This window comes from Pleurodeles waltl, chromosome 6, assembly GCF_031143425.1.
Source record: "Pleurodeles waltl isolate 20211129_DDA chromosome 6, aPleWal1.hap1.20221129, whole genome shotgun sequence".
NCBI classification, from domain to species: Eukaryota; Metazoa; Chordata; class Amphibia; order Caudata; family Salamandridae; genus Pleurodeles; species Pleurodeles waltl.
The window spans coordinates 585,499,964-585,523,950 of NC_090445.1; the positions used below are offsets into that span (position 1 = coordinate 585,499,964).

Sequence of the window (23,987 nt, forward strand, 5' to 3'; positions counted from 1 at the left end):
CAGAACTACTGATGGTCCATCTAAGACTACCGTACAAATCATGGCCCAACCAAATTCAATCTGTGCACCGAAAATCAGCTATCCCCATTTTGTTCTTCAATGTCATTAAGCAGGCCTTCTTTTTCCTGCAGCAACAAACTGGATCAATCAATCTACTAGCATTAATCCTTCCCAACGTCAACAGACACAACCAATACAAAATATTCATAACAGATCGAGTAATTTCTTGCAGCCCAGATGAAAACCAGGCCTGTCCATCACCCCTGCAAACAATAAATCAGGGCCCACAGAGAGAGCCGCTTACACTAAATAAGTGTGGCAGATGATATTGCCACTCCACAAGTCCATACTAATAAATAAAAACCCTCACTAAGTCTAGCTGTACTGTACCCTCATTTGACATAATCAGCCCCACTTAGCCCTACAAAAACAGACCAAGCCAGTGACAGTCTGCCACATGATACCCATGCAATAAGGCTGCATAAAAGTAGGCCATGGAAATCTATGCCCAACTCACAAATTGGCCCATCCAAAAAAAATTAAAAAATAAAAAATACTTCAGCCTCACCAAATGCATCAAATGAAGGGTCTATCTATATAACGGTCTAATGAATCAAACCTAATAACTCCCACCCCCACCACATCATACCAAGTCACATAGCAATAAACCATATATTACAGTCCTCCCCAATATCAAAATACCAACCTTGGTTTACCATTTCGACTCTGCAAACCCAGGTGCAAGCAGTGCACAAGCAATACACAACACCCAACTACAATAAGTCCCAGACAATCCCCTCCCGCTAAATATGTGGAAGTCAATGCCAAACCGGACATTTCAGAAACAACAAATTTCGCCCCCGTCAACACAGCTACACATCACCAGTGAATACATTGTATTCAACAAATTCAAAACTCTCTCCCTTAGCCCAACTCTATCCCCCAAACGTCATTGCACCCAGGTAATTTCCTGCTATCAAACCACGTTTCATTTTGCTTTCTCTTTGCTGATTTAGGCATTAATACCTTATTCCTAGTTCGAAGGTCTTAAAAAAGGTGTGAAATGTGCCCAACCTCATTCTACTCTCGAGTTCTGGCAAAAGTAGGGAAGACAATTATCACCTTCGGCAAAGCACGGGCCGCCTGAAGTAATTTACGTCGATGCTGAGGGTCAGTGATTCCAATCTCCAGAAGGTCCTGATCTTCCATGACATTGCTGGCCTAATGAACAAATATATATATTTTTTAAATCAACAGTAGAAAAACGGCTTTGTTATAAGCTTATTTACAAAATGGAGTGCAGGAACAATACTAACGGCACATGCTTTTCTATTTCAAAGGACTGCCGTTAGTGGCCAGCCACTCCATGTCGAAGGATGACAGCATGTCAAAACATTGTGACAACCACGCTAACAAAGGCCTTTTGGTGCGCTCAATACCAAGCAAGATATGAGCTGATGGATGAAGTTAAGGAAGAAAGATCTGCCAACCACACCAATTGAAACAAACAAGAAATGTGAAAAAGTTAACGTGTGGAGAAAACAAAGGCTAGGGAACAAGAGGAAATGCAAAAGACCAAGAACGGCCCACAAGAGGGAGGGTGAACAAAAACGCAGAGGGGAATGATTCCGTAGTAGGAAAGAAAATGAACAAAAGCAGGGCTGCACAGAATTGGGAGTGCAAAGTAAGGAAGTTCACATCGATAACTGCAGAGTGAAGAGTATGAAGTTGTTTATGTACACATTTTTTCTGGCCTAGAGACAAGTTAAGTTGTCTCTCAAGCCCCATGTTTTCAATAAAATTCATATTAAAAAGACATAGATGTATACATATACAAAGGGTTGTCGGTCAGCCCTTTTAATCAATTGATCTCTTTAATTCTGCTTCCTACTACCAAGGGACGCAGCCTGGGACAGTGGATCAGATCATGTCTGCAATACAATGCTAGTGACTGCATATTTATTAGCTAATCACATCTACTCACTCACCTGAAAAGGAGTACACTCGAGTGCAGAGCTGGTGTGCCTGGGCTGCTAAGCCTTACCTTTATTCTTATATTAGTGACATTTTTGCATATGGTTGCAGAAAATAAAAAATGTAAAAATCATTACACTTTTTCCAAGGTCGGACCTACTGCCATTACCAATTCTTCTTGAAAGAGTTACCAACACCTGTCACACAGTGGCATGAGGTTCCACTTGAAATGGAAGAGGAATGCACATATGAGTTAAAAGGACTACATTTAGGTAACAGTGTTTCTGGTACCACAACCTGATGCATTCAGCAGCGTGTGAGAGTCAAATGCATGATGTCTGTAAACAAATCCATATGACTGAAAAAATATATATGTTTTGGTACCTAGATGATAGGGAGAGAAAGTCGCGGCTAAGCATAGGACACAATGAGGTAACTCGAAAAATAATTGTCAATTCAGATTAGCCCCTATGAAAGTCGGTCTATTAATGGACTATATATTGGTCCCTGCCAATGTGCAAACTCTAGAGTTATGTAAATATGTTGGAGTCCCTCTCAATTTTGGAGGTCTTTGTCAGCCTGTTGCCCAAGAACAGGAGTGCCTGCACGTCTAGCTTTCATGTGAGCAGGAACAGCAGCCACATATCAGATAAAAACTGAGAAAAGTTATGTTTCTCTTGCTTAGCTAGAGGTTTGAAAGTAGGACTCACAAATCGAATGAACACAGATCCTGGCTCCACCCGAGAGCGACAACATTTCTTAAGTAACTGCCCTAAATGTTTTACTTTTCTGAAAGTTATTCAGATCCCTTAAACGCAGAATGTTTTTTTCCCATTTTTGTAGATGTTATGTGTTTCGGATAACATTAACAAACTTACCTTACCTTCAGGAATGGTCTTTCTGGTGGATACTCCATCTAAATACATATTGCTCACCTCTAGAAATCCCAGGCGCTAGACTGGATCTATAAAACTGTTTTTTAACATAAATCCCGGTGGGCTCGTAGATAGCACCGTGTCGCTCTGCGTTGACTTCACTCTGCCCAGAAGTGGTGGCTGGAACTGACATAGATGCCACCCTAGCTGGCTTTTGTCAGTTCCTTTCTGGACAATGTACGTGTCCTCAGACGTGGAGCCCAAAAATGAAATGTTTGCACCAGTGTGCAGAACTCTAATTTGGGAACTTTTTAAATGGAAGAGTCTCTATTCTCTAGAATAGGAAGGCTGGCGGTGGTAAGGAATAGAGTACCCACCAGAAAGAGCATTAAGATGGTGAGTTATTCTTCTAAAGGATACTTCTAACCACAAATTCCTTGCTTTCAGTAGTGATACCAAAGCAGTGCCCCCCTCCAGTGGTGGGTCTGTTGAATGACTCAGATCACAATGTCCTTCAGGACCGAATTGCCAAATGCACTTCCCAGTGAACCTGGCCATCAAGGCCATAATATTATTTTAACGTGCACTGATGAACAAGTCACTTATCTTCGGTAACAAATTCTCTGCGAGAAACATCTAGTTGCAGATTCCTTACCTTAGAATTTCCCCCAGGTGTCAGTCTAGATACAGAGGTTTTTCTCCGAGCAGTACCCTTGTACGCCGTTAGGTGGCGTCGGTCGACTCCACGTCTGTCGTTGGCATCGTGATCACCAGACATGACGTCACAGGTGATGGAAAATGTCAGTTACCCAGTGTACATCTGTTTGTGGCATTAGTCGCTGCAGATTCACATGCTGTGCACATCCCGCCATCTGGTGTTGGGCTCGGAGTGTTACAAGTTGTTTTTCTTCAAAGAAGTCTTTTCGAGTCACGAGACCGAGGGACTCCACCCATTTCGACTCCATTGCGCATGGGCGTCGACTCCATCTTAGATTGTTTTCCCCGCAGAGGGTGAGGTAGGAGTTGTGTATGCTAGTAATAGCGCCCATGCAATGGAGTGAATGCGTATGTACATAATAAAGTTTCAAGCAATTTATTTACAAATGTACAAATGTTTAAGATCTACTTCTAAACGGCTACAGGCTCCCGGGGAGGCGGGTGGGTGCATGTGAATCTGCAGCGACTAATGCCACGAACAGATGTACACTGGGTAAGTGACATTTTCCGTTCGATGGCATGTGTAGCTGCAGATACACATGCTGTGCATAGACTAGTAAGCAGTTATCCCCCCAAAAGCGGTGGTTCAGCCTGTAGGAGTTGAAGTAGTTTGGAATAATGTTCTTAGTACAGCTTGACCTACTGTTGCTTGTTGTGCAGCTAGCACATCTACACAGTAGTGCTTGGTAAATGTATGAGGCGTAGACCATGTCGCTGCCTTACATATTTCGTTCATTGGAATATTTCCTAGAAAGGCCATGGTAGCACCTTTTTTTCTGGTTGAGTGTGCCTTTGGTGTAATAGGCAGTTCTCTTTTAGCTTTAAGATAGCAGGTTTAAATGCACCTAACTATCCATCTAGCAATGCCTTGTTTTGAAATTGGATTTCCTGTATGAGGTTTTTGAAAGGCGATAAATAGTTGTTTTGTCTTTCGAATTAGTTTTGTCCTGTCAATGTAGTACATTAGTGCTCTTTTGATGTCTAATGTATGTAGTGCTCTTTCAGCTACAGAATCTGGCTGTGGGAAGAACACTGGTAATTCTACCGTTTGATTCAAGTGGAATGGTGAGATTACTTTTGGTAAAAATTTGGGATTTGTTCGTAGAACAACTTTATTTTTGTGTATTTGAATAAATGGTTCTTGAATGGTAAACGCTTGAATTTCACTAACTCTTCTTAGAGATGTGATGGCAATTAAAAATGCAACTTTCCACGTTAAGTATTGCATTTCACAAGAGTGCATGGGCTCAAAAGGTGGGCCCATGAGTCGTGTTAAGACAATGTTGAGGTTCCATGAAGGAACTGGTACACATGCTGTGCATAGACTAGTAAGCAGTTATCCCCCCAAAAGCGGTGGTTCAGCCTGTAGGAGTTGGCACTGGGTCTTGGAAAGGCCGCCCTTGGTTTAAATTTATACTGTTCCACCATTGAAGCGAGATGTATGTTTGGCGGTCTATCAACACCAGATCTAGAAGCTGACCCTGTGCTTGTGACCATTGTGATAATAGGCACTGTTGTAAGGGCCGCATGTGTAACCTTGCATTTGGGACAATGGCTATGCATGAGGACATCATGCCTAGTAGTTTCAGTATTATTTTTACTTGTACTTTTTGTTTTGGATACAAGGTTTGTATTACATTGTGAAATGTTTGTACTCTTTGTGGACTTGGAGTAGCAATCCCTTTTGCTGTGTTGATTGTTGCTCCCAAGTATTGCTGTGTTTGGCACGGCTGCAGGTGTGACTTTGCGTAGTTGATTGAGAAACCTAGTTTGTGTAGGGTTTCTATGACATATTTTGTGTGTTGTGAACACCGTTTTAGCGTATTGGTTTTGATTAACCAATCGTCTAGGTATGGGAACACATGTATTTGCTGCCTTCTGATATGTGCAGCTACTACTGCCAGGCATTTTGTAAAAACCCTTGGCGCAGTTGTTATTCCGAATGGCAACACTTTGAATTGGTAATGTATCCCTTGGAATACAAACCTTAGGTACTTTCTGTGTGAAGGATGTATTGGTATATGGAAATATGCATCCTTTAGGTCTAGTGTTGTCATGTAGTCTTGTTGTTTGAGCAGTGGGATTACGTCTTGTAGAGTAACCATGTGAAAATGGTCTGATTTGATGTAGGTATTTAATGTTCTGAGATCTAGTATCGGTCTCAGGCTCTTGTCCTTTTTGGGTATCAGAAAGTACAGTGAGTAAACTCCTGTGTTTAATTGATCTTTTGGTACTAATTCTATTGCTTCTTTCTGTAGCAATGCCTGAACTTCTAGTCCTAGAAGATCTATATGTTGTTTTGACATATTGTGAGTTTTCGGTGGGACGTTTGGAGGGAATTTGAGAAATTCTATGCAATAACCATGCTGGATAATTGCTAAGACCCAAGTGTCTGTTGTTATTTCCTCCCAATGTGTGTAAAACTTGGTTAGTCTCCCCCCCACAGGTGTTATGTGTTGGGGATTTGTGAACTTGAAGTCACTGTTTGTTTTGAGGAGTTTTGGGACTTTGGAACTTTCCTCTGTTTCTTTGAAACTGTCCTCCTCTATATTGTCCCCGAAAACCTCCCCGCTGATACTGGCTCTGGTAAGTGGGCTTTGTTTGTGAGGTTGTGGCTTCTGTGGTTTGCCCTCGAAACCCCCCTCGAAATTGTGTTTTTCTAAATGTGCCTCTGCTCTGCCGGGATTACAGCGCGCCCATGGCTTTGGCCGTGTCAGTGTCTTTTTTAAGTTTTTCAATTGCAGTGTCCACCTCCGGCCCAAACAACTGCTGTCTGTTGAATGGCATATTCAGCACAGCTTGCTGTATCTCTGGTTTAAATCCTGATGTACGCAGCCATGCATGCCTCCTTATCGTTACTGCTGTGTTGACAGTTCTAGCAGCTGTGTCTGCAGCATCCATTGCTGATCGAATTTGATTATTGGAGATATTTTGTCCCTCTTCGATCACTTGCTGTGCTCTTTTTTGAAACTCCTTTGGCAAGTGTTCAATAAGGTGTTGCATCTCGTCCCAATGGGCCCTATCATATCTGGCTAGCAAAGCTTGCGAATTTGCAATACGCCACTGGTTTGCTGCCTGTGCCGCCACCCTTTTGCCTGCCGCGTCGAATTTTCTACTTTCTTTATCTGGAGGTGGCGCGTCTCCTGAAGTATGAGAGTTGGCTCTTTTGCGCGCTGCTCCAACTACATCAGAGTCTGGTGATAGCTGTTGTGTGATGTGCACTGAGTCTGTTGGTGGCGGTTTATATTTTTTATCTACTCTTGGAGTAATGGCTCTCCCTTTGACAGGCTCTTCAAACACCTGTTTGGAGTGTTTTAGCATTCCGGGCAACATTGGCAGACTTTGATATTGACTGTGCGTAGACAACAGTGTATTAAAAAGGAAGTAATCTTCAATGGGTTCTGAGTGAAGGCTGACATTGTGAAATGCTGCTGCCCTTGATACCACTTGAATGTAGCCTGTACTATCCTCAGGTGGCGAGGGTCTTGCTGGATAGCATTGAGGACTATTGTCTGACACTGGTGCGTCGTAAAGGTCCCATGCGTCAGGGTCATCTTGACTCATCCCCGTATGTGTTGGGGATTGCATCATTGGTGGAGTGGCTACCGGTGATTGTTGTGGAGAGTGATGTGGGGATGGTGGTGGTGTTATTTGTTTAGCCACTTTTGCTTGTGGCTGTTTGTCCTTGTCCTGGAAGGCAAGTTTTCGTTTCATTCTGATTGGGGGAAGAGTGCTGATCTTCCCTGTATCTTTCTGAATAAAGAGCTGACTTTGCGTGTGATCTGGCTCTATTGTCTGTAATTCTTCTTCAAATCTGTGTGTCTTCATTTGAGAGGACAGTCCTTGTTCCTCTGAATAGGAACTAATTTTCGGTTCGGATGCCGGATGTTTCGGCACCGAAACCTTTTCTGCTGCTTTTTTCGGCTCCGACAAAATCTTTTTGCTTTTCGGCGTAGTGCCCTCTCGGTGCGACCAATTTCAGTGCCGCTGTCTCGGTGCCGAATCTTTTCGGAGCCACTCTCTCGGGCCCGAGATTGCTGCATGCCTGTATCTTGACCGGAGTCGGATGACTTCGACACCAGCTCGCCCTTTTTCGGTGCCGATGGACGGTCACCTACTTTTCGGGTTAAGCCATGGCCTGTTGGCGGTGGCGTCCCCTGGGCTTTGGCAGTCTTTTCGTGAGTTTTTTGTTTCAACGTCTTACTCACGGTTTTCGGCGTTTCTTCGGGATCGACCTCCTCCGAGTCCGAATCCTGGATGGAGAATGTTTCTTCCTCCTCCTCGAAACACCCTTGTCCTGTCGGCGCCGACGCCATTTGCAGTCTTCTTGCTCTTCGGTCCCTGAGTGTCTTCCTCAACCGAAACGCTCGACAGGCCTCACAAGTATCCTCCCTGTGTTCTGGTGACAAACACAAGTTACAGACCAGGTGTTGATCTGTATACTTGTTTTGGCATTTTGGACAGAAGTGGAATGGGGTCCGTTCCATCAGCCTTGAAGAGACACGTGGCCGGGCCGACCAGGCCCCGACGGGAATCGAAAAACCCCGACGGGCCACCGGAGCTCTTCTCAATTCGGTGTCGATCTGTTGTAACTAACCTGATACCGAACGCAAACAATACCGACGATTTTTCCGAGATTCTAACTAACTTTCCGACCCGAAACACGGAGCGAAAAGGAACACGTCCGAACCCGATGGCGGAAAAAAACAATCTAAGATGGAGTCGACGCCCATTCGCAATGGAGTCGAAATGGGAGGAGTCCCTCGGTCTCGTGACTCGAAAAGACTTCTTCGAAGAAAAACAACTTGTAACACTCCGAGCCCAACACCAGATGGCGGGATGTGCACAGCATGTGTATCTGCAGCTACACATGCCATCGAACATATATATATATACATATAGGCACCACCCCAGTGCCCTGACGTCAGTTTCTTTTCACAGCTTTCCATGTCAGAAGCACAGAGCCATGAAGAACAATAGTGCTCTCAGAACTAGGGGCGTAAAAGGGAAGTCCCTGTCCCTAGAAATAAGTTCAGAGCGGGGAAGATGGGTGGGTTGGTAAGGAATCTGCAACTAGAATGTATCTCTACCACATAATTTGTTACTGAAGGTAAGTAACTTGTTCATCTGATAGAGACTTCTAGTTGCAGGTTCCTTACCTCAGAATAGATACCCAAGCAATACCATCCCTGGAGGAGGGTCTGTGAACAAAGATCATACCAGTAAGTCGAGCAGGACCGAATGGGCAAAGTATCTTTGGACCTGACTGCCCAGGCAGCAGTGTTTAGTAAGCGTGTGCAAGGACACCCACGTTGCTGCATGGCAGATGTGCAGAACTGGGACTCCGTATGCTAACGCAGTTGTTTCAGCTGTTGCTCTGGTAAAATGAACACACAAGCCCTCCAGGGGTTGCTTCTTTGGCCAATGCGTAGCACATTTTAAGGCAGAGGACTACTCATCTACAGGGGGTTCTCTTCTGCACTGCCCGACCTTTCTTCGCACCCACATAACCCACAAAGAGTTAACCATCCACCCGGAGCTCTTTTTTTTTTTGTCCTCATACACTGTCACCAATAAGCTCTTATTGGAAAGCCACCAGCCGTCTGAGCTCCTGGAAACAACCCCTTAGGTCATAGGTCGACGGGTGTGACTAGCACCCAGCCTAGTCGGGCCAGGGCTTTGAAGAAAGAGCCTGCAGCTCACTCACTCTGCGGGCAGAGGTGATGTCTACAAGGAAACCTGGTTTCAAAGTGAGCATGCAAAGTAGCCAGTTGTGAAGTGGCTCAAATGGAGAGCACATTAAATAGGTAAGAACCAAGTTAAAATCCCATTGGGGCATAATGAACGGGGAAGGAGTGAAGAGATGGGTAAGGCTCTTAAGAAATCATCCAAACAATGAGAGATTTAAACAAGTTCAGGCAATTGGAGGGACGCAGAGATAGCAGACAAATAATCCTTTAGGGTTCCTAGAGCAGAGCCCTCCTGGGTCATAGAAAGAACAAACAAAAGCACCTCTGAAAGAGGGGCAGAGAGGGGGTCAACATATTTGTCTGTACACAATGCCACAAATTTGTTCCTCCAACAGGCGTATACTGTTTTGGTGGTTTTGGCTGCAAGGAAAACGTTACAGACTTCGGGCGGAAGGTCAAAAGCTGTCAGCTGCCACCGCTCAACCTCCATGGAAGGAGGAGGAGACTGGACAGAATCGGGTGGAGAACAGTCCCCTGCTGCTGCAACAGATTATCCTCTTGAAGGGGCAGTCTGATCGGAGGATCGATGGTAATGTTCAAGGGCTTGGGATATCATACTCTTCGTGCCCAGCCCGGAGCCACAAGAATGACCTGGGCCCGATCGTTCTTAGTCTTCTTCAGAACTTTGGGCAGAAATGATATTGTCGGAAAGGGGGAAAGGAGGTCTGAGTTCCACTCGAGATGAAAAGCATATTGTCAAGCGAGTGCCGCACTGGAAACTCCAATGCGCAAAACAGCTGACACTGTGCAGTCTCTTCAGAGGTGAACAGATCTAACCAATGCTCTCCCCACTGCATAAACATACCTTATGCTACCTCAGCAAACTGAGACTCCATTTGTGATCGACTAGGCACTGATGGCTGAATGTGTCCGCTCTGATATTCAGAGAGCCCTCCAACTGCTGAACAACCAGCGATATGCGCTGATGTTCCAGCCATGTCCAGAGGTGGAGAGCCTCCTGATAAAGGATCCACAACCTCACCCTTCATTGTTTGTTGCAGGACAACATGGCGGTGGTGTTGTCCGTCAACACTTGCACCCCTTTCCCTTAGAGAGAGGGAAGAAATGCCTTCAATGCCAGTCTGATCGCCCTGAGCTCCAATAAGTTGATATGGAGCTTGGACTCCATCGGAGACCAGACAAGTGACATGCCCACTATAAACTAGTGCACAGGCAGCATTGCCCACCACTGCTGCCACTGAGCAGGCCCCGCCCCGTCCTGACACTCGGTTCAGGACGGGTTGACAAAAAATAAAATGGTAATAAATTAACTTAAATATTATTTTATTTTTTGTCTCTGGGATTTTCTGGGGTTAATTTAGTGGGTGACGCGCCTCCGCTGTAATGGAGGAGCTGCACCTGCTCTTCCAAACAGCAAAAGTGTGTCAAGGCTACCACAAAACATTGTGAGCTTCCTGGATTAAGAGCGAGCGGATGAGGATGACATCACACAGAGGCTCTAACCAAAGATAAAGTGTAACTGATATCACTGATAAAGGGAAGACATTCAGAACAGCTTGGTCAAGGAAGGCACTGGACGAGCAGTCATTGCAATGGGACAAGTTGAGTAATGTAAGACACTGCAATAAAGAGAAATTGTCTGATGATGCAAAAGGAGCACAGAGGTGCAGTAACATGAAGCCAACTCAGGAGGGTGTATTTAGCAGCAAAACAGAGAGGAGATGAGCTGCTGTACTCCCTATAAATCCTGTAACCCTTGACATCACATAACTTAATCTACAATGCATGGATAGGAGTACAGATTTTGCAATGGAATGAGCCCGAAGCTTAGTCTATCTTAGAAAATAAGGATATGCAACAATACCCTCAATGATCCAATGTGTTCAGTGGCAGTACAAGATGAAGAGCATGAATAGGCAGAGGCTGGTGTGACAGTCCTCGCTGGAGTGCTACTGAAGATAAAAGCTAGCCCTGGGTGAAAAATCTGATACAGCAGAATAATTTTGCATTACACTGGTTATGTGAAACTACCCCATTATGCCAAAATTTGGGCATGAGAACATCATGGAAAACCAGAATGAGAGAGCTTGTTTTTCGCAGCACTTGTTTTTTGCATTTGTTTTTATCATATGTGCCCTTACAACCAAAATGGAAGTGAAGACAGTTTGTACTAAAAAACAACTTCAGGAACAGATTCGACCAGGTGGGAGAGCCGGCAGAATAGGACAAGTAGGCATTTTGTGAGAAGAAGAAGCACCACAGAATGCACAAGAAGACAGTCTGTTGAACTCAAAAGTAAATTAAAAGTGATCCATGTTCATAGACCGAAAGTCAGAGGAACGAGAATGCCTAGAATGTAGAAGTGGAAGGCAAACTTAGAGTGCTCAAGCAGTGATCAGTGAAAGTTTTGGGTAGACGGTAGATGGATGAACTAGAGATGGAGAGGAACAAGACAGTCTATTACCGCCTTATGGCCTCTTTTGCATACCCATGTCAATGATAATCGAACTTAAGGTACTTCTCTCTGCATTAAGTGTGGTAAAATAAGGAAAAAAGATGAGAATTGGGAATCTTAATTAGCCATTGCTTAAACAGATGAAAGTGAGAGCTGAACACCTGAACCACCTCCCACCTAGACCCATCCTACAGGGAAAACCAATTACACAGTTCACAAGGATTACGGGGAAGATCACAATTAGCCAGCCGACCTGAACTACAAAGCATCACTGCAGAAAAAATCTTTACTCTACAAACCACATTACCTGGCCTATCTCAGGTCAGATAAAGCTTGCATGATCCACTGCCCCATAGTGACCCTCAATTAGAAAAAACTGAATATCAGTCTGCTCCTAAGATTGTAAGACATCAACTACAGTGCTATAAAAAAAACTAAGACCTGATGAAAACCTTGTCGGTCTTCACTAAGTAGTGGACCTGCAGACACTTGGTAGGATAGACCTCACTGCTGTCTGTCGTTCTGCCTTATTGCTGTGTTTACTTTTTATTCTCCCTGTCCCTCCCCCTCCCTTGTTCCTCATTTTACCCCTGTTGCCCGTGTTCAGTGGCAGCAGGTGGTGCTAGCTGCCTATTGCGGCTTACGCCTAATTGTTTTAAAGACTGGAAGGGTGCCATTTTTCCTCTAGGATATTGTGCCTCGAGGAGAAGCCATTTTGGTTGCTAGTCTAGCTGCACTGTCTGCTGCCTCTCTGACCCATTTATAAGGGTCATGAAACACCAGAAGCGCAGGGGGTGCCCTGCTGGTGCGCCAAAGGAAAGCCCGTCTGTGCTCATCCACGCCCGACCGGGACCAGGGTCCAGGGATGCGGCCCCCTCAGGCCTAGATGTAATAACATTTTCAGCTAGTCAACTCCTTGCCCTCAGAACGCCTGTTTCGGACTGCTGCCAGCACTCTTCTGACCCTGATCTCCCACATTGGGTCTGCAACAACCTTTTATGGACTCCTCAGAGTGTAGTCATGCAGCCCGAAGGAAGTACAATGGGTCAGTCAGCAGGTTCCTTTTAGTCAACTGCCGATCCCTACACGCCCACAACATTTACTGTTGAGTGACTATGCCCCAGAAGTTTTATTTCTGACAGAAACCTGGCTCTGGGGGGAATCTTCTCCAGATGTCACCTTGGCCTTGCCTCATGGGTACTCAATAAACCAATTAGAGATCTTATTTATCGTCCTGCTGGCCCTCATGATAGGTTTATTCAAGCTCTTCCTGAACAGGGTGCTGATCGAGTTGGTAGTAAATCTAACTTAACTATTCTTTTTGATTTTAATATTCATGGAGACTAATCAAGTAATGCCACGGCTACTACACTACTTACAGACCTGGAGGCGCTAGGTCTCACAAGGAAGATTAATGGCCCTACACATACCAAAGGTCATAGGATCAACGTTGTGTTTAGCAACATCTCAGAACTTTCAGCTCAGACACCCCTTCCTCTGTCATGGTCCGACCACTTTTTAATTAGGCTCATGATACCCAATACCACTGCTGACAGAGGTCGGCTAGCAAACAAGTTATGTGGTCAGCACTGGTCTAAGCTAAAATGCAAGGAATGGACCTCTGCCCTTGAGAACACTAGAGCCAGTCTTCTTAATTCCACCCTAAGATCAGCATACAAAATCAATGAATGGATCTCCACATCCTTAGACTGTGTATTACCAATAAAAACTATCACCCGAGCTGCAGGCCATAAAAAATCACCATGGTTCACTCCTCCGCTATTGCTGCTAAAAAAAGGAGTGTAAACGCCTTAAAAGACAGTGGAGGAAAACTTCCGATATGTCAGCAAAAAACGAAAATAGGAAAGCAATTAGACACTTCCATGCAGAAATTAAAGCCACACAATCATCATATTATGCATCTAAAATATATCAGTCCTCCAACTCTCCCAAAGAAATCTTCTCAATATTTAAAGAAATAATTCAAGTGCCCTCTCATACCGATCTCATTGAAGCCTCCAAGGAGCATAGCAATAATTTGGCCTGTTTCTTTCAAAAGAAAATTCTAGACATCTATTTAGCTTTTCCAGATATGACCACCCAGAATGGCGACCTTGCAGGCCAGGCTCAGGTTCTAAACTCCAGAGATCCTCTATTAGATTTTCCGCCCTTTATGAAGGAATCTGTAACTAACTTGTTACACATTATAAAATCAAGATCTCCACTGGACCCTGCCCCTCTCCTCACATTTAGTCATTTGGTTCAGACATGACTGCCCCTGCTCTGACTAAGGCCCTTAACGAGTCTTTAATAACAAGCCTTATTCCGTCACATTGGAAACATGCTATCATCATACCTTTACTTAAAAAGCCTCATCTAGATAAAGCCCTATTGAGTAACTATAGGACAATTTCTCTCTTGACCATAGCAGCTAAACTGATTGAAAAACATGTCAATGGACACAAGATCCTTCCTCATACTCAAATGGGCTTCAGACCTCAACATAGTACAAAGACTGCCTTTCTGGCAGTAGCCGAAGATGTTAAACGACAACTGGATTTAGGGGGCGCTGCCTACATCATTCTTTTGGACCCAAGTGCTGCTTTTGACACCGTAGATCATAACATTCTACTTCAAAGAATTTTCCATGCAGGTATCAAGGGGCTCACTTTGAAATGGGTTTCCTCCTTTTTGAGGGATAGAACCTTTCAAATTCTTGATCGCTCTTTTTTTCAACAGTCTTCCTCTCAGCTATGGAGTGCCCCAGGGCTCCTCTCTCAGCTCTACATTGTTTAATATCTATATCTATATGTCCACTCTGGCTGAGATTGTGGAACCTTACGGGTTGTTACTGGTTTCCTATGCTGACGATACACAGCTGGTCTTCTCATTCTCAACAATCTTTAAGACAGGTCAGCCCAACCGGACACCCTGTCTTCAAGCAGTAGCTAGAAGGATGGCCAGCTATAAACTTAAGCTGAACAAAGAAAACACAGAAGTCATGCTGGTGGGAAATTATGGCCCACTCAAATCCCCTTCTCTGCTCCCTGAAGGGTTGGAAGCCCTGCCTCCACCAAGAGACAACAAAGTCCTTGGATTTTTGGCCTGGAGTCCCACCTGACCTTGGACTATCAATCTAAAAAGCTGTCAGCCACCTGTTTTAGTCTACTAAGACTTCTTAGAAAAGTCTTTAAGATACTTCCTTTTCAAGCCAAAAGACTAATCACTCAGGCTTTTATAATTTCACACCTGGACTATGGAAATATCCTCTTTGGAGTTCACCTCGATATGTACTAAAAAAGACTTCAGGTGGTGCAGCACGCCTACTTTCCCAGACACCTTTCGTAAAACCTTCTTTAGTTTCCCTTCACTGGAGGCCAGTGGAACAATGGATCAACTTCATGGCCCTCTGCACTTTGCACAGTGCTCTGCATAATAAGGGTCCGGCCTTCCTTAAACAGATCGCAACGCCCTACATCCATCAAAGGGCTCTTAGATTCTCGATGGCCTCCCTAATTAACGTTCCACGGATTAAGAAAGCAAGAAGGGGAGGTTGATCTTTAGCATTTAGAGCCTCAAATCTCTGGAATTCCCTTCCCCTGGAGCTCTGCCAGGATAGTCAAGAAATTTCCTTCTGTAAGACCCTTCCGATCACAGCATAAGTTGTCTCCTTGTCGTTCAGCTTCCACTCCAGCGCTGGGAGGCCTTAGGTTAGCCATGTGCTTTACAAACTCCTAAACTAAGTTCCTTAGGGTGGCATGGGTCATAACATCTGCAACCCTGATGGGCAGCAGTCCACCATATTTTGAGATCACTGTCAGTCCAGTTGTGATCTCTGAGCCCATAGAGCAACTGCGGCCATGGTGGTTCCTCTAAAAGCACTTAAAGCCTGGCGCACCGACACCATCTTTCAGGCAGGTGGGCACAAAATATTGTTTTTCAAAAACATACTCCCAAATCTATTGCAACACAAAAGGCTAATAGACACCACACTTTAATGTTTCTTTTTTTTCCTTTACAAAACCACCACATTTCTCCTACTGGTGATGGGGAGAAAAAACAATACACTAGGCTATCTGCATAAACAAATGGTGTGGGCGGGCTGTTGTCCTTATTTTGACAGCCCCTACTCTGTTTAAGTAAACATTCAGATGGCAGAGCCAGCAGGGGCACAGTCATCTGAAAGATAGCAGTCCACCTGACTTAATAGAGTGGGTGGACAGGGTAATCTGCCACATTTGTGGTGGAGTGCCCTATCTGCTAAGTTTCAGTTCTAGAAGGGATGATGAAGAGCCTTGGACTAAATGGCTGAGGTGAAATGAGAGACAAAGGACAAGTCACAAACAGCGACAGTCCGGGGTTTAATGTTGAGAACAATGATGCCAATGATGTGCTAGACCTGCAATATCCAATTTGGAACAGCAGGTGTGCCCCTAATCTGAGAATTTTCATAGTCCCTGCTGAGGAAGAGACGGAGCAACTGCTAGCCACTATTTAGTCCAGCTTCAGGACAATCTTTAAGTGTTGCCCTGTAGCTCTACAAAAGGCGTACTAAAGAAGTACTAATTTACCACTTTGTCCTTCTGTTATGTGCTTAAAAGATCAAAAATCCAAGAAATGAAATGCATACTGAAAGCAGCAGACAGAAAAAGATCTAGAGTACAAAATACATTACCTTCTCACAATCCCAATGGAAAAGACAAATCTTGCTGAAGATCGGGGTGAGCCTGGCACCAGGGAGATAGAAACCTAAGTAAAATATCTAGCTAAGCTTTGATTTATTTGCAGAAATAGTAGAAGCCTAGGTATTTAAAGGAAGTCTCAACAATGAGCAATAACATACTATGGAGTTTTAAAAGTGTGAAGGGGATTCCGCAACTGGAACCGAAGGCAAAATAACTATATACTAGCCCAATCAGGTGTAAGATTTTACTTATTCTGAGGTGTTTTTGAGGTTAACACGTAGGGCAAACAGTTGAGTGGCACTTACTCCCTTTTCACAACAAAGATGCAGAGCAAAAGGGTTTTAACACAGTCATTTTATTGTTCAGTATAAAACATCCAACATACATGAATTACTATTAGGAGCATATGTTTGTTTTAAGCACTTGAGACAATTGGCCTAGAGCTACTTAATCAATATGCTTTTTTTCTTGTGATGCTATAAAAATAGAATGAACAATGAATGCATTCTACACAGAGTAACAATTTTTGGGGGGGTGATGAAGGAAGACTATTTTTTTCCATACTGAATTTTTTTTAATGATAGTGGATTTTTAGATCCCAGAAAAAATATATACAAAGAAGTATTCTTGAAAGTACTAAAACTGGAGTAGCTTGCCATGAAAGACAAAAATATGGATGATATGAAACTATTACTATAATGCATCAGTAAAGATGAGCTAGAGGTATTCGGCATGGTATGAAGCATTAGCCAAGCTAACTCGTCTGGTCTTTTGTTTGTTTTCAAACATAAACAAAACAAACAAGTAAAAATAAATGACCCGTCTCATATTTATTTTTTTTATAGCAAGAAATTAAAGCAGAAATAAAAAAAGACATTGGCAAACTAGCCCGGGCACTTAAGTGAACTACTTTTGTGCTAAAAGCCGTCACTCACAGTAAAGAGAAGAGGCTGCAGTGGACTGAGCCACTGCCTCGTGCTCTACACTATGGGGGGGAGGGGGGGGGGGGGGGAATGCAAAATGTAAATGCCACTTACAAACAAATGGATGAATAGGTGTCACCAAAAGCCACTTTATGTATTATGAATTATGTGGAAAAAAAGAGCCTCAGTTAACTGCCAAGTCTGTCCCTAGGCCACTTCAGCAGCAGCCTGTTTACTTGCACACAACTGTCAGAGAAGCAGAATCAGCCCAAAAGGATGAAAAACAAACATGACTACAGAGGTAACGGTGAGAGAGATACCAGCACACACGTGGATGAATGGGCCTGAAATGAAATTGAGAAATGAAAACTTCACTAGAAGATCATATATATTTGGGAATAAATGCATTGTGCTTCAGCACTGGCTGAAAACAGGCTCATGCTCTGTAAAGGAGAAAATCCACAAGCTTGCAGATCTTGTGAGGAACAGCCTCAGTAGGTTGAAGCAAACCATCTTTTAGCTAAGCAGAATCCCTTCCTTCCGGGACTCCTTTCCATGGTGGAATTCTGGACATCCCATGACCACCACATTATAAGGGAAGTACCCTTCTAAGCAAAACCTAAAGAATCTTCTGAGCTCATGAAAGCTAAATCTTACAAGTGGTTCACTTCATAGTGTAAGCTATACAAAATGATGCCAATCACAGTTAACCGAAGGCCAACAAGAAAACATATGTGTAACTGATCTGAAACCATATTCATTCTACAAAAACAAACTATTCAGGCAAATAACTGTACAATTCTGCCTCCTCAATATAAATATGCTAAAAGAGTATCCACACCATTTGCCTTGGTTAGTTGAGTCTGAGAAGCAGATGGATGACCAAGCACTAGAAGAAAATGATTACCTGTTCCACCTCATACCGTTGTCCTGTTAAACAGCTAATCTAAAAGATTACAACATCTAGCAGAGAAGAAAACTTGATAAGGGAAAGGGTCGGTCTGTACCACAGGATGCTGCTTAGACCAAAAAGAAAACGCCATTCATATTACCACTTCTGGTAGCTGACCTTAACATATTAGGGCTGCCACGTAGCTCACACCATACAAACAAGAAAACAGATGTACCATTCACCCATTCCAACCCTCCTAGCGTTAATACTGCAGATGCCATACATAGATTAAAAAATAACAAAATGAACTACCTTTTATACAGCTGAAAAAAGAGGTAACCTATTATCACAGCCTTCCTGGTTACTAACCCCTCTGGAGACTGCCAACTGGTATTGGTAGGAAGGGCGGGCTAAAGTAAAATGTCATTTTGAAGGAATTCAATATGTTAGTTATAGCTCAAGCATGAGCTAGGAAGAGCTCCAGTCCCTAGAATTGTGGTCAGGGATGAAAACTCTTCACAAACCCCTAAAACCAGGAAACATGTCAAGAATCAGACAAGAAAGATAACTTGCTGTTCAATAAAATGAAAGGTTTTAACCGCTGCTCCTTGGAATTAATATGCACAGAAGAAAAATTTAAATCAGAACACTCTCTCAACCACTGCCACACAAGAACACAACTGCAGCCAACAAAGGACAACTGGAGCCAGACAAGCTACTGAGAACCTGGCCTTTAAAAAAATAAAATAGTAACATAAAAACTGTCAGAGCCATTTAGTTTAAGATCAGTGAACACATTCACCAGAAGATCCATTTGCAAAATACTTGGAGCCTCATTAACAGTTTGGTGGTCCGTGGACCGCCATGGAGGCGTTGGCAGTCAGTCCGCCATTGGGTTGGCAGTTGGACCGCCGTCTGACGAGTCATGCGGGCCTATGTAGCAAAGACTGCTGTGGTCCACTGTCACCGCCAGGCAGCACAGACCGCCTGAGGCCAGTGGAGACAGTATTTATGAGGTTGCACACAGCCAATGAGACCATGGCGTCCAACCACCACACCTCAGCAGGCGGAAACGGGGACTATAAAGGAAGACACTCACCTGTAGGCAGCCTCACACATCCGGTGCCGCGATGGAGCCCATCACACACGTCCTGCCACTGCTGATCATAGACAGAGCACAAAATCCATGCCACTGTGTGTGCAACCGATCGTAAGTACACACACCTTCCTGTGTCATTATGCTCAACAATTGTTCGTTGCGCCATCAGCCACATCATATGGGGGTCACGCTATGGGCACCAAGTACACTTGTCACTGTGTCCCGCATCTGAATCATACACAAAGAAGGACACATGCACAGTCACAAAATGCCCACTTTGGGCAGGTCACTCATATTGCACTGAAACACTACACAAAAACACACGTCTGTTCACCTCAGGCACAGGGGTAGTGAAGTGCACACAACATTGTCTCACACAACACCAACAACACAGCAACATCACATCTACAAATACAACTCACATTCCTCACATGCCATGTTCTGTTGTCACATTCAACATACATATGCATGGATGTTGCATGAAACACAAACACCAGTAGACAGCCCTGCAATGGACACAAACATCACCCACATTGCAACACAATGGAAGGAAAATGGGATGCACAATAGACAGAAAGACAAATGTACAAAGATCACTATGCAAACAATACCTGCATAATAGGAATGTGGGCATCAGGAGCACTCAGGGAAGGTGGCTGAACTGGGACACATCACTTTGCACATGTCCCTTAAACAACATTTGCACAGGAACTGGCCCCACATGTATCTAAGGGGCAATCAAAAATAGACCCAAGTGTCATGCCTATCTTCACAATGTGGAAGTGCAAGTCAACAAAGCACATACAACTCCAACGGAATGGGACATTTATCTACATGAAGTAGCTGCAAGGTACACACAGCTAAATGGACACATGCACAGTCACGTGCAAACAAAGGTAGCACAATTCCATGCCTGCACAAACAAAACTCAAGCTGCCACACATTAGATGAATCCATAAGCCATATCAGGAGGACAAGTCTAACACCATACAAATTCACATTGGACAACACAAGATCAAATACTTACCATACCAAACAGTACACAAAACCATGACACCACCCTTTCATTTACACCCACATATCCAACCAGTCAACATATACCCTTGTCTTGGAGGACCCCAGCACCGCCAACAAAGTCCGATACTGCAGACAACAGCAAATGGATCAGCAAGCAGGCTGAAACATGCACAACTGTAGGCAGACAACACACGACACTCGAACAACATAAAGATAGAAAAGGAATAGCAGGACAAATGTATACTCAAAACAAAACAACTGTTTAGGTTTATTATTACTTGAAATTTGTAAAGTCCAAGGCCACTGCATAGTACATATGTTGCTGCACAGGCACATCATGGTGCCGTCAACTGACTCCTAACTGCCAGGGAACCTCAACAGGAAAGGGCATCAAAGGGGGAGGCAGGGACCTCAGGTATCATCTTTGGGGTGTGGGGGTCGGATTAGGGAGGGATGGGATTAAGAGGCGGTCCTTTTCTTTAGGGGGTGTGATTCTTCTTGGGGTTGGGGGTGCTTCTGGGGAGGTTGAGGGGGAGCAGGAGTGACGGGAGGACTTGGAGGTGGAAGGGATGGGTTGGGAGATGGGTTGGGGCCTCTTGGGATGGGGGTTGAGGGAACAGGGGAAAGGTCAAACAAAAAAACTTTCTTAGGTACACGGGACGGTCAGCAGAAGGGGGTGGGGATAAGGAGGTCAATGGAATGGTTGTCTGCTGTGTTGGTGTGAATGTCATGGATGCGTATGTGTGGAAGGTTTGCTTGTGTTTGGGGAGTGTCTGTTGCGTGGGTGTGTGCGTTTGTGTCTCTAGGGGGCTGGGAGGTGGAGGTGCTGGGCGATTGAGTGGTGTTTGTTGGGTTGGTGTCTGCAGATATGCTTGATGTGATGGATGTCTGTGTGTCTGTTTGGGTGGTGTCTGCAGGTATGGTAGTGGGTCACTGATTGCTGTGGTGGTGCCTGTGGGTATGCATGATGTGTTTTACGGTGAGGGTAGTGGGGGTGTCTGGGGAAGTGGTGACTGATGTTGTGTCTGTGGGTGTCTGTTTGCGTGCATGCTGGTGTGTTTTGTGGTGTGTGTGTGTGTGTTGAGGTCAGTGCGTGCGGATCGGTCTGTGTGTTTTGGGTAGGGAGGGGAATGGGGGAGATTTGACTGGGAAGTGGGATGTGGAGGGGGTGACGGAAGGTAGGGGCGTGACTGGCTGCCGCCAGTGTGGAGGCTAGAGCCTGAAAAGATCTCTGTAGGCCAGACATTGCACCATGAATGACTTCGAGGAATGCATTTGTCTGTTGGAGTTGGGTTGCCAATCCCTGGATGGCATTCACAATGGCCGTCTGACCCACAGAGATACTTCTCAGGAGATCAATAGCCTTCTCACTGAGGGCAGCAGGGGTAATAGGGGCTGGGACGCAGGTGCCTGAAGCAAAGCACCCTCCTGGGTGAGCGGGCACGGCCAACTGGGTGGGGAGCAACAGGGAGGGCAGTGATAGGACAGGGGGTGGCGGACAAAAATGGTACAGAGGTATGCCTCAATGCGTCTGCCACCACTAGGGAGTGTCCACTGGAGGAAGATTCCGATGATGTTCTGGTCTCCCCGTGGCACTCCCCTGACCCTCCGGGCAACTGGGTCCCTCTGTGTCCGTGGTGTCTTTACCCAATGTCCAATGGCCAGATGCGTACCCACTCGGCTGTGCCCTGTCTCCTTCAGTTGTTGGTGCTGATGCTAAACAAAAACAAGAAATAGGGTCATCACATGTCCATGCCCCTGCAACAAACTCCACCTAAATGGCATATGTATGCATGCCATCTGAACTATCAACAGCTGCTACAGGAAATCAAAATTCCATGGAGGTAGTACTAATATTGCCTAGATAGGCCACACATGTGGCATGAAAACGGACAATGTAGGCATCATGTACAACATGTCAGAGAGAGATGCCCCCAAAATCCACAACACGATGAATCAGCAAGCCCCAGGGTAATCACCACTAATGCCTGGCACCCCTCACACTGACATACTTCGAGTGCATCAGTAGATGCCATTAGTCCCTTGGACTTTGGAGAGGCCCTGAGATCTGCAACTACTTGTTGAAGGCCCTCAACATGTTAACCAATTGGAAGCTACATCACTGTCTCCATTATGGTCATGCAGACTTAGATGTCTGTCTGTGGATGCATTCTTGTACCCAAACACATGTGATTTCAACACAACTGCAAGTCACTCCATCATTCATGGCAACAGTCAGGTTACAAACCTTACCCATTACACATGTGCAGTTCACTTTGCTACATGCTGCCACATAAATGGAATAGAAATGCACATTGGGGCTCAAAACTCTAGGCCTTCTTGGCATGTCCCTCATTGCTACTGCAGTTGTACATGCCAAATGACCTGCTATGACGCATGAGGAAATGTGTCAGTGTAGTGAATCCTAGTTCATTTAATGGAATAATAAGAGTTAGCTTAGCCTCTGGCTTGCAGACTCGTGCCTCTGTCACCTAGTGACTTTTAACCTACTTAGCTTGCTCCGTCTTAACCCATTTAATTATTTCTTTCTTCTGAGATGGCTGCATTGTTTATAGATAGGCCACTTGTTATGGGTAACATTATCAGTGTCACCGCGCCAAGGCATCAAGATCAAGCACCAAAGACAAACAAACAGTAGGTGTTCACACTTAGGGATTTTCCCTCTCTATACTTTCGAGGGATTGTTTATATTAATTGCCGTCCCAAGCATGTCTGTTATCTATTGTTTAGGAACACACCTACGTCAGGGGTCCTTGTAGATCTGTATGAATACATCACACTTCAGAAAGATAATCAGAGGGATTCCGACCAGAGGGCATCGCCACCATCGCTGATACCGATGCTGCAGTCGCCTTGACGCTGACCTAGTCTTCGTGTTCCTGCGGAGTCTGAGCTAGAGATCTCATTCCAAGGTAACGAGGGTTTGGGGCTCCTCTCATGGGCATGGCCTTGGCCGATTATGATTAACAAACCCAGCTCTCCTTTAGGTAGGAGGTTAGGCCTTTCACATTAGGGTATTAGGGCATATTACATCTCATATATTTTCTACGTATTGCAAGATGGTGGGGGTCTTTGTAATAATGACTCTCGTCTTCACAAATCTTTTTCTTGCATTATTCATTATCCTAATCATTGCATCCCATGCAACTCATCGCAAATTGCAGTTATGTTAAATAAAAACTATTGAAACTCTACTGCATCTTTGTCATTGCCTGTGTTTGTATGAGACATGTTCTATCTGTGAGAAAGGGGTAATCTCCGTTTAACCACGACACTCCCTGAGATATCTTATTCTCGAGTCCATGCGTAATGGCTGCCATAAATCACCTTTACTATTGTGTTTCCGGTGAGGTGCTGCTAGTGAGCCGGTAAGGTTGGGACAACAGTTGCGACTTGTTGTAGGAAAGGCGTAGTCGCCTACAAACAAAAGTACTGTCATCCTTAAACCTTAAACCAGCAGTCTTGCTCAGAGCAAGAGTCCAAACTACGACAATAAACAATGATGATACGCTCCTGTATGTGGCACCACGTGAAATGTATCCCCATTGTAAATGTCTTATTCCACACACAGGTTGTCATGCACATATATGTAAGGGAATTCACACATTACTCCCTCAA

The 23,987-nt window shown here is 44.6% G+C and overlaps 1 protein-coding gene across 8 annotated transcripts in view; it reads right to left on the reverse strand.

The window, feature by feature from the left end:
- ANKS1A (ankyrin repeat and sterile alpha motif domain containing 1A) overlaps positions 1–23,987 on the reverse strand; it is an 823,551-nt gene that overhangs the window by 136,676 nt on the left and 662,888 nt on the right. For all 8 annotated transcript variants that reach the window (XM_069238819.1, XM_069238817.1, XM_069238816.1 and 5 more), the window contains one exon: positions 1,123–1,221. In XM_069238819.1, coding sequence (XP_069094920.1) covers positions 1,123–1,221 — 99 coding nt within the window. The remainder of the gene's footprint in view (positions 1–1,122; positions 1,222–23,987) is intronic.